This window comes from Myotis daubentonii, chromosome 4 (genome assembly GCF_963259705.1).
Source record: "Myotis daubentonii chromosome 4, mMyoDau2.1, whole genome shotgun sequence".
In the NCBI taxonomy this organism is placed as follows: Eukaryota; Metazoa; Chordata; class Mammalia; order Chiroptera; family Vespertilionidae; genus Myotis; species Myotis daubentonii.
The window spans coordinates 77,669,381-77,681,412 of NC_081843.1; the positions used below are offsets into that span (position 1 = coordinate 77,669,381).

Sequence of the window (12,032 nt, forward strand, 5' to 3'; positions counted from 1 at the left end):
TAGTCTCTAACATCAATCCAATGTGCAACTCAGCCTCAGACCTTACCTCACCCTACTGGGATCCTGTAAAAGGAAGAGTGAGTGCACCCTGGGATGAGGTCCGGCTGGTCTCCTGGTAACAGCCGTCACAGCCAAGGACAGGGTGAAGGGACCCCAGGTGCTGGGATGAGAGCTTCCTCCAGCCCTCTCGCTTGGAACAGCAGTTTAACCCCATTCTCCATAGCAAGTTACAACTTGGCGCTCTAAAATCCGATCCTAAAGGAAGTCCTATTCTGCTGTTTCCAAAGACCTAATCATCAAAATTATTGAAAAAGGAAACAAGCCTCTCCCCTTAAAATGCATGGAGAAGAAAAAGAGGTGGGCAGTGGGAAGAAAGGAAGGGAGGAAGAAAATACAGTCCTCAAAGAACGATGGTTTTCTCCCAAATCCTTCCACATTCTCCTTCCTAATTATAGTAGCACAAAGCAGCCTTCAAGAGGACATATGTTTATGTTTGGAAGAGAAGGATCTTAAATAAGCAAATAACAACCTTTGCCTGCCCTTGCTTCCCCCCAGACTATCAAGATGTTCAGTCATGTGTGGTGTGTAGACTTTGGCGTGATTACGTTTAATCAGCAATTCCTTTCCTTCTGGATGCAGTTCTCTAAGGCCAAAAGCAAAGTAATGTACAGAAAGGGAAAATGAGCAAATGGAGGGTAAGAAAACTAACCCATAGTACAAACACCAGGACAGAAGTAAAAGACCCCAAATAAAGTGGCAGGACTCTGACAAGACCACTTCAGGTGACATTAGACAAAACAAAACCAAAAACAAACAAACTGCATGTCCTCATTACAGGAAATCCTACAAATAATTCAAATTCTGCATAATCTTATGAAAAGACTTAGGCACATACACATGATCTTGTCCACTTGAAAAGTCAGAAGCCCTCCAATTCTCCAGCACCTATCTCTAGAAATGTATGTGTTTTGAATTCCCCTTAATATCCTAAACAGAACTGAGTTCTACTGCAGACAAGAAATCGTGCTAGCACAATAAAGAACTCGCCATTGAAATGTAAGTTATCTCACTTGTTTTCTTTTTAATTGAGTTATAAATGACAGAGCATATTAGTTTCAGGTATACAACATAATGATTTAATATTTGTATATATTGCAAAATGATCACAAGAAGTCTAGCTAACATCCGTCACTATACATAGTTACATTTTTTTCCTGTGTTGAGAACTTTTAAGATCTATTCTCTTAGCCACTTTCAAATAACTGTCACTTATTTTTTGTGTCCTCAACAAGAACATTTTGAATGAATGAATGATTTCATTATTTCATTCGAATAATGAAAGCCAAGGAATGCAGGCATTCCTCCAAATTGTTCTGGGTTTCTCCTGGTTGGAAACTACTTGGTCCCTAAATCTTGTTCCATTCTCCTGAGCAACTCTGGGCACCTCAAAGTAGGTCAGTATGAATGAGAGCTGGATAAGAGACTCATTACAATTCATAACCAGACTTTTCCACTGGTAGGGATAATGAGGTCAAAGGAATAAGACAGGCGGTTCCCCTGCCTGTGGGGAACAGTGAGAGATAGGCCAGGGGCTACTCTCAGGGTGGGTGGGCTTTTCTCGCTTCCATTTGGGGCTCCTCCAAAGGAGAACGCCTTGAAGGCTGCCCCACACCAGCATGAGGACAACCACTGCCGAGCACACTTGGTAGCAGAGCAAGGTCAGGCAGCAAGGTCAGCCAGGGCCAGCTTTCCTGGGCTGCTCGTAGCTGCTTAAGTGGTGAGAATGGGTCCCTAAGACCCCTCAGGCCTCTGAGAGGAGCAAGAAGTGGCTGAGTCAGGTACTTGCCGCCTACACAAGGCCCACTGGTGCCAAGGAAGGATCCTTGAAAAGATGTTTATAGGGAAACACCTGAGCCAATGGCCAGGGGCAGTGATTCTAAGATTTCTGTAGTGAAGAAAAACCATCGGGTTCTGACCAACACCAAGGAGAGGATACAGCTGCAGGACCTTGGTCACAGGCTCCGGAAGACCCAGTAATACAGCAGTCGTGGCTGAGGGAACAGCCCAGGCCAGCAGATCTGCAGCAGAGACCAGGAGGGCCCAGAGAGCATCTGAAGACGTGTTGCCTCCTTCCCCCACCAACTGCCCCCCTTTCCAGGAAGTCACATTCAGTACCAGAGTGGCAAGGAAGTGGAGGAGGAAAAATAAATCTGAGAGGCTGAATATTTCACTTAAAGAGACTGAGCAGCTACAGAAAATGACTATTTTCATTGCGGCATAGGACCAAAATTTCTTAGACTAAAATAAACCCTTTTTCCCTTCCTGCTGCCTAAAGGGTAGGATTTCATAAGGAAAATTAGATCCTAAAGAAATAAAGACAAAATAAGCAATATCTGAGTGTAGTGTGAGTAAATCTGTATCACAATACACTTTGATATTTACTGCCTGCTTCCTATGATCCAGGCACTGGAGGTGTGAAAACGGGCCAGCCAGTCTCCCTCTTCAAATAGTTCAGTGTCTTCGAGTGAGTGACATTAAATAATAGCTGCAATACAGTAATGAGGGGGCTATTACAAAATTATACACAAGCCAGCATGGCACCAAGGATACAATAATGAATGAACTCTGAGGGAATTCAGGGAAGACTTCCAGACCATGGACTTTCAAACCACGTCTTAAAGGACAAATTGGAGATTTCTAGCTAGGAGAAATATTCACCTGAACTTGCTAAAACAAAAGTGAAATGGGGAGGGAAAATTAGGGCAGCCCACAAAATGGAAGGAACTTAACATCCAAACCTTGAGAAGGAGGCACCTGGGCAGCAAGAGAGCCCCAGAGACTAGAACAAGGGCCTGGCATCTAGCAGGACCCTATCTCATGGTGTCTTCTCTTTCCATGATTGCAGTATTTCCTCCTACTATACATTGGTTTCTCCCAGCTAATGGCTTCAACTCCAACCTCCCCCTCCTCCAGCACTGCCACCCAAGAAGGAAGGTATCTCCCTCCAAACTCCAGTTGGAAGAATCCCAAGGAAGGACTCTGATTGGCCAAGTTTGAGTCATGTGCTTACCCTGGACCAATAGCTGTGGCCAGGCAGCACGGGTGCTGTGATTGGCTCACCAGGGTGGAATGCTAAGCCCACTGCCTCCAGAAGGCAAAGTCACATGAGAAAGTGACAGCAGCATGTGGACCCATGGCCAGAGCAGTGGAAGGACCACTCACTTAAGAATGTGAGTGCTGTTCAATGAAGGGAAGGAGGATGCTAGGCAGACAAAACTAACCATCCAGACCAATGCAACATTTGACACCATTCTACATTTCTGTACCACCTGAATCCACAGTACACAAACCTAGGCTATTTTCCACGGCTTTGATATACTCTATGCATGGTCTCCCCTTCCGCTTGCAGGGACCACCTCCCTAGTCACCACAAGCTATTGAAATGACATCCCTTTCATGATGCCCTTAGGTTGAACTGGTCTCTTCACCCTGAACTTCAACAGTAATTTGTCCTGACCTCTGGGACTTCCTGCCAAAATATATCTGAACACACAACCATTGGTCCTTCCCCGAATCCAGAGTGGTAGGGAGGAATCTCCCAAACATGAGGTATTAAATAGGAATAGTGCCTCCCTTTCTTCCACTTACAGGGATTGATGTAGAAATATACCTTGCCTAAGAATTTGAACTAGCCCGAAATAAAGAAAAGAAAAAAAACAGTTTCAAATATTTGGCAAAGTATTTGTTTAACTAAAGTGAGCCATGAGGAATACATAGCTATGTGGTTTGGCAACGGGCTTATAATGGGCCTCCTTCCCTCTGCCGACAAAGGTAGGCCGCCGGGCAGAGAGTGAAATTGAAACCTCTCTATGTGAGGTTGGACACTATCTTTATTGTGAGCCAGTGCAATCTTAACAGGTTATGTCACCTTTATGAAAATGTTTCTCTTCCTTAATAAGGATTTCTGTAGCGACTTATTCCTCCTATGGTACTCAGGTATCCTTTGGGGAATTTCTGAATTGAATACCCATAAGCACATGGAAGCACATGAGTGTATTCAATGAAACTTCATGAAAGGAAAGAAGAGAGGGCAGGAGAGAGGAAGAAAACAAATAAATTCATGAGATAAAAGTAACTCACCTTTAAAAATTATCATTAAACCTTTTGAAATGTCATCATACCTTTAATACCCACCATGTCAGGGATTATTTTTCGGACTACGTACCTGCCCTCCAAATACTCAATGAACTCATGAAACAGTGACCCCATGATGTTCATCTCCTTTCCCAGCACATCAATCTCTAACGCTCTCTTTGTCTGGGACAAAGCTGTGGACTTTCCAGGACACACTGGGAGCACTCCCACCCCATCCTTTCCTCAGCTTGTCCTCAGCCAGCTATTCAGTGCTGTCCATCTTTTCCCACCCAAACCAATGACTGAGTCAGTACTTGATACGCATGTGCTTGGGTGTATCGAGATGTAGAAACAGCACTCCCATTTTCCTCCCCCAGAGTTTCCACTGCCAACTCTAATCCCAGACAAAGATTCACAAGAGAGGGAAAACTAAGATGGTGAGACACAGTGGCACCTTTTGAATATAAGGCGGTAGCTACCCACTGAAGTCTACCCCTCCCCTCCTTCCCTCTACTAAGAAGTGGTGAAACATAAAGGAAGAATAAAACTTCTGAATTCAAAGTCCTGGTTGTAGGCCTGGCTCTACCATTTATTAGCTCTGATCTTGGACAACTCATTTCTCTACTCTGAGCCTCAGAGCCCCCCAATAAGAAATGAAGATGACACCCACATCTAACATACAGGGCTTTTACAAGATAACATGTGAATAAGTCCTTATATATGTCACTCATTCATTCATTTTCTTCCATAGTCTACCATGATTACCATTCCCTGCACTTCCTGGTATGGCTTTAGGTATAACTTTAAAACCCTCTAAGCCTCAGTTTCCTCACCTGTAAAGCCGAGATAATATCAATCTTATAGAGTTATTTTGAGAATCATATATCATGTACGTAAAGTAACTGCCACAGCTTAGTAAACAGTGCTTATTATGATGAACAAAGTATCATATAGCTATTAGTTATTTTGCTGTGACTACAAAAAAATTGGCACTGTATAAGCTCTTCAAGGTGGTTAAGCTTTCTAAAAGGTAACCCTTCCTTTGGCAACCCTATACTGGTGCTGCACCAACAAAACTTTAAAAACACACTCTTTTTCACACTGTGTGTCATTAAGAGGCATATTATATGAGCTGGAGTAGGAGACAATGAGAGAAGCTACACAAGGAGATGAAAGTCACAAAGTTCAACATCCCCTGGGTTCTGATGACTTATATTAAAGAATGCATTTTAAAAATTGAATGATAATTATGGGAAACTCGGGTGAGGTCTAATTCTGATATTTTTAAATATTCGCTTAATACACATTACATTTCTTGGTTGAATCTCCTACTGAAAACAAAACCTCCAACAAAACAAAAATCCAGGCATTCCTGCAGTCCTTGAAGCAGAACCGTCGTGGATTCTGGCCCACTCCAGTCATTAACCACTAGACTCCCAGCACAGCCTGTTCCAGGGCTGCCCATGAAACGACAAAGGGCAAGTTGTGAGGACCCCCGGGCTGTATTGGAGGCAGCTTGGCTTAACTGCTTTCATCCTCTGCTTACGTTGCTTGTCGTGACCAAAAGCACTGCTTCTGAGGTATATCCCTTTTTTCTCCTGAAGGCATAAGAATAAGTAAGTACTAAATGCTTTTCAGTTGATATATAAGTATTGGTGGGTTTCTGCTAATCTAGTTTTCCGTTTATTACCAAACCCTCTACATTTTCACATTTCTCTAAATAAGCCAGTTTTGTGTACGTATATATGTGTCTATCAAAGAACAGTGATAATAAGAACAGAAAGGGTATTAAAAGAAATATAACAAGGAGGATCAGGAATTAAAAGCATAATATAAAATGAAAGAGAATATTTCTTACTGAATATGAGAGAGATTTGTGAATAAGGTAGACATTTCAAGCCCACAAAAACCTCCTTCGTGATTTCCCAGGTGACTGGAACCTACATTCTGAGAATGATGGTGATGATTAAAAGGAAAGAAAGAATGAGACAGAACTCAACTCACCTTAGTTTTAAAAGCTAAAATTAAGTGGATCATCCTCTAAGGGACAAGAGACGATAGCTCTTCACAAACCAATCACTGCACTGAAGGAAAAATCAGCTTTCATGTTTCTTCTGCCATAGGGAGGTGGCATGTCTGGGTCCTGGGAGATGAGGGACCCTTCCCAAAGCTAAGACCCCTGCATAACAAGGACGGTGTCTGTCTGGTTCCCATGTTGCCCCGCCCTCTATGCCAGTACCCGGCACTCTGGAGATGCCTGTGGAACAAGTGAACATTTCCCCATCACTTCACTTAATTGGGCCCTATCACCCTTGTCTGTAAATTGTGGTGGCTGGACCAGGTCATCTCTGTGACCTATGGTTCTGGGGCCCTGTCCAGCCAACATTATGGGATGACCAAACTCATCTCCACAACTAGGTCGTGACCACTGAATGAAGAAAGGAAGCATAGAACACTGTCTGGCGATCCTCAACTCTCTGCTACCAACCTATTTGCACTTGTCTTTTGTTTATTAGCAGCAAACAGTTAATCATCCTCACATTCTGGGTACCTGCTTTCACTTGAATTGAGTTTAATTCACACATAGCTATGTTATGACTTTCTGTTGTAGCTCAAAGTGGCTGGGCTCCAACTTTGGATTTCAAAGGAGAGCGTGATTAATGCATTCCCTGCACCTCCACTGGACTCTCCAGGTTCTCCACTGGCCGCCTAATGATTAACCCCATGTCTCTCCAGGTTGGTAGGCTACCCAGGCCCCCAAAACCATAGGCATCCAGTCGGCCAGCCAGGCAGTAGAAATACAAAAATATGTTAAGCAGGTTATTCCCCCAAACTTAACTGGGCTGCAAAAAGAGATAGCAGTCTTACAGAACTGGTTCCTGCCCTCGAGTCGTTCTCAGTGAACCCAAACTAATAATATTCACTCTAAAGTATTAGCGACCTCGTATAGCTTCCTTCTCAGAAGTTATTTAAATGTTTTTTAAGGTTTCCTAATTTAGAAATAATTCCAAGCTTGCAGAAAGGCTGAAAGAATTCGAAGAGAACACCAATATATCACCTTTTCCCAGAGTCACCTATTGTTAACATTTCACTCTATTTTCTACTTGTATTCAAACATGCTTTTACATGCACACATTCGTGCTCTCTCATAGGTATATTCCCCCCCCGCCCAAACCATTTAATGGCAAGCTGCATACATCATAGTCCTTTACCCCTACAAAGAAGACATTAAATTTTAAAACAGAGTAACCGGAAAATAGAACACTGTAGAAGTTCTTTAAGTTCCTCATGACAGAGTTTCAAGGATGGCAGCTGGGCAGCACGGGAGATTTTTCAGGCTGAGGCTCTCTACCCTCCTCCCCCAGATGTTCACGCCATCTTATTCCTGTGGCTGGCCTTGATCCCAGCCAAAGAGCAAACAAACACACACACCCCTCTGTTTCAGAAGAAGGAAACAAGATCCTTGAAGAGAACCAGGTGTGTTAATAACTGCCAGCCTCCATTTTTCTCGGGGAACAGTACGGGGTGGTGCAGTAGGACATTCTGCTCCAGAGAATAAAGAAGTCGCACTTTCAGAAGCACCTCCTCTGCTTGTAAGCTCATGAAAATGCTCCTTTCTCCTTAAATTAAAAACAACCGCATAAGCCCCTGCACCAGACAGGAGATGGGAAGGGGAAACTGACTCTCTTTCTCGTTCTGGCAAATCTCAGAACAGTCGCCACCTGCTGAGCCCCGCGAGGACCACCGGCAGATTCTCTGGGCACCTTCGCTGCCCAACACGAACTTGCCCCTTGGTTTCTAAAGCCTCCACCACAAGAGTGGGGTGCAGGTGAGGGAAAATAGGTGGCATAAACCCACTCCATTGTTAATCACGCTGCAGATAAATGGCTCTTCTTCCTTTGGCAGTAAATGATTTTGCATACTTGCTAATGATTGTTAAACTTTTTACTATATGACTATATCCCCTGGAGATATGCAGGCTTTCTTGTTGAAATTACCTTCACAAAGTCCCTTCCTTAGAGCATCTATAAAATCAGTAAAATAGTATAAAAAAGAAAGAACAATTTTTAAAGTACAAAATATTTTTTAAAAAATTAATACACACTTGAAAACCCAAAACACACACGAAGCAGAAACTGGGTATCGAGGGCATGTGTCGCTCTCTTCATACCCCACAATAGCCTGGCACATTTAAATCAACAGGACTCTTTATTGTCGAGGTAACTGATTAAGTGAACTCAAAACATTCACCTTGTACTAAACTCCCTTCACTTTTCTTTTTAAATTGTGAGTTACACAGGCACAAGGTAGAAAGGTAGACTCAAAGTGAAAGGAACACGGGAAGGAGTAGGGTTATCTTGGGAGTCTCTATGTAAAGTATTTACATAGTGAGAGTTTTATAAAGACAGGTATAAACGCGTACTTCGTCAGAAAACAGCCTGGCAAAGGAACAAAGGAGAAAAAAAGTTAAGAATACGAAGATGCCTGGCTTGGCTCTGGGGAAAATAAAAGAGCCCGTGATCTACCTTGTCTGGACGCCCTCCGTCGGATCTTCATTTTGGGGAAGGCAGGCCACGAGTAGTTAAAAGGTGAGTCTGAATCAGAATCCATCGTTCTGTGTCGGTGAGACCGACAGATCCAACAGTAGAGACTCAGGAAGAACCCGGGCGTCCCAGCCAGGAGGCGAGTCTCCCATGTGATGTAAAAGGAAGGAACGGGGCTGAGTGAAAAGCTGGCGAACACGGGAAGGGAGAGGCAATAAATGTGCTGCTTCCTTCAGGCGTTCAGGCATGTAGACCGAGAAGGAGGCTGTAAATATTAAAGCCAAACTAGGGAAGTAAAAGGGAGAGAGAGAGGGAGCTGAGTCGCACTGGCACATCACAGTCCAGTTATTCAAAAGGTCATTGGGAGCCAATGAATCATTAACTCCCCTCTTCTCGTGGCTGGAAATGGAAATGAAGACGAAAGGTAACTGGGAATTGAAAGAACTGCTTGTGATTCAAGAAAAGCTTCCAAACGCAGGCAATTGTTTCGATCTGGAGCTGGAGTATCATTTCTCAGAAAAGCCACCCTGTGCCGTGTTAGATAAAGGCTGAGATTTATGTGTGTGGACAGCCAGAAAGCGCCTTGCACACGCAAATGAAGGCCACCACACTCAGGGCAAGGATTTTTCCAGAGCAATCTGTCTTTTCACTGACTGGTTTGGCAGCTTTTCAGTTCTAAGAGCCAAAACAGCTCTGATAATTCATTTAACATCCAGTCTCCCCACCTTTTTAATCCTGAAGTGGTTGAGAGCTTTACATTTTATACAGAATTATACTCCTCTCATTAAATTCAGGCAAAGTCATCTACTACTATTTAGTACAATTGAGCTGTTTTCTTAAACTGTCACCAAGCTTGGCTGTGGATCATAAGGTTCTGGGCGCCATCATCGCTCTGATCTAAACCTGCAGCGGGCCTCAATAGCGCTAGTGACTAATTTACCACAAACCAACAGTTCTCAGGCGGTCTCCCTGAACAACTCTCCCCTAATTAGCATTCAGTGGGAGCTCATTACCGCCTCCCCATAAAGCCTGACACTGCTCAAACTTACTTCCACAACTCCCTAGAAGCACATGGATGCACGTGCCCCAAATAAGCTCAGACATAGCAACCAAGACCTGTGGTGGGAAAATGTACCCCAAGTTTCAGAGGGGAGTCTCTTTTAAGCATTTCTTTAGGTAGCAATGATAGCAAGAAGTACTGTGTTTTGTTTTGTGAGGTCGTCTGACACCCAAACAATATGAGGATCTGTTCGAGCCTGCAGGTTTGGAACATGACAATATGTGTCTTAATTAACATTCATCTCTTCATGAAAATTATTTCCCAAATGGTTGGCACTATCGTGCAATGCTGTGTAAGGAAATAGATGCATAACTTGCTCTGTGACAGCTAATCCTATCTGTTGGGAGGTGTTGGGTGAGGAGCACAGAAAGAAATGGAAAAAGGAGAAAAGCCACTTAATTTCAAATTCAAATCAGAATCAGAATTACATAAATCACTACTGTGTTTTTATATTACGTAACTAGGACAAAATACAACTACTTCTAGTTGTAAATGTAAGCATTATAACTAAGTGAAAATAAACATTAGTACATTGCTATTTTGTGCCTTTTTATTTGAATAACTGTGTATTCTTATTCATCAACTAGGTGCAACTGTAAGGATAAAGTACTCTCAACCCTTACATTAGGTAAGAGTGTTAATCCATATATATCTTTAATAAGAAAAGAGATAAAATCTTGTGGATGGGTGTTTCCATTCATTCTCAGTTTTAGGGCTCAGAACAGTGCCAGAAACATTGTAGGCATATGCTGAATAAATGAATGATTTACACTTATTAGTCTTAACTTGTGGGTGTAGAATCTTTACATAACAGCTGTAGTATTTTTATATCCTCTTTATTGTAAACATGTACATTGACAAAAAGCTACATGAACTCTTGTAAAGTGTTTAAGTGTGTTTATATTTTATTCATTACAACAGTATCTCTATTTGAAAACAGAACAGTACTTATGGGTGGCAAAAAACCGTTTTTCTCTAGGGCTCCAGGCAATGCTTGGGGTGTACATAGGTCCATGCACCCTTGGGCTGCCTCAGAAATATCCACAGACCAAAGGAAGGGAATGTCCACCAACCAGTACATCACCAAACTGAAATGAAAGCTCTGAACCAGGAGATACTATTGTCTTTCATTCTCATGCAAGATGAAGTTTTAGAGCCATCTCGCTAGGATAAATCCCAGGTCAGCAAACTACTGGAGCAGGCTGCTCCTAGCTTGACCATCAGTAATAGGTAAGAACTTCAGGACAATGCAGACAAAGAGAGATATGAAAGAACTCCGTAAAACACATTTCTATTAGTTGAGATTCTAGGTAGATAGATCCATATTAATATAATTTTCCCCAAAGCCTAGAGGGATCAATTGCATATCAATTGATTATTGATGTGAAAATTATTCTGACAATAAAAACTCTAAAACTACCCAACCAATTCATGTGAGAAGCCTGACAAAAATTTTTCTAATCTCATTTGCTTTATTACTTATCAATATCTTTTTTTTTGTTCTATAGTTCTTTTCTTTTTTTAATCAATATATTTTAATGAATGAAATTATTTCCACTAACCAGTCATATACAGTTCAGTTAACAAGTAAAAACATTGTGTTCATACAGCCCTTCTTATTTTTCTTGCTCACCCCAAAACTTCCTGACTGTAGGTCATTTATCCTCATTTTCTATAGTAATAGACTATTTTTTTCCATTGTGCCAATATTTAAATTATTTCAAGATGTTATTTACATCTCATTCATATTCAATCAGTTAATTGCTTTGCTTTCTCTGACTGATTGCAATTGCAGTTGGCAGAATTCAGTGATATATCCCCAAGGCCACTTCTCACCAGAGAGCATACAACCATTACAATGCAAGTGCGAATGATTTCATCAGCCTTACTGTGCCTCCTTCAATTCGAAAATCCTTTACTTAGAAAATGACCTCCATACGGTTACAATCATCCAGGACAGATGCTGCTGCCTTGAAGTTTCAGCATCGAAGGGAAACTTTCCTCAATTCTCCTCATCAGAGAACAGGTCACCTACCTTTCAACCTTGATAAAATCAAATCTCCTTAGAGGGGTATTTATATTTTGATTTGAATTATAGTATTTGTAAGTCTTCTTATCCTTCAATGGAGCCTCACATTCCTGGAGGGCAAGAACTGTGTCATAACTTATATTTTTAAGGAGCCACAAGCCAAAGAGAAAAATCATGCATTCTTGGAGCCATACACATCTGGGCGCACGGGCTCTGTCACTTACTTGCTTAGTGGCCCCAATGAAGTCACTCGTACTTTCTGACC

The 12,032-nt window shown here is 42.2% G+C and overlaps 1 protein-coding gene across 9 annotated transcripts in view; it reads right to left on the minus strand.

Annotated features, from left to right (window-relative positions):
• The window catches only part of ARHGEF28 (Rho guanine nucleotide exchange factor 28), a 263,386-nt gene that overhangs the window by 108,115 nt on the left and 143,239 nt on the right, over positions 1-12,032 (minus strand). The window contains exon 1 of one of the 9 annotated variants that reach the window (XM_059694336.1): positions 8,661-9,000. The exons of 7 other annotated variants lie outside the window; for them this stretch is intronic. In XM_059694336.1, the coding sequence (XP_059550319.1) occupies positions 8,661-8,745 (85 nt within the window). In that variant the 5' untranslated portion in view covers positions 8,746-9,000. Of the gene's footprint in view, positions 1-8,660; positions 9,001-12,032 lie in introns of those variants that run through there. One more of the 9 variants, XM_059694337.1, reaches the window with a different exon arrangement.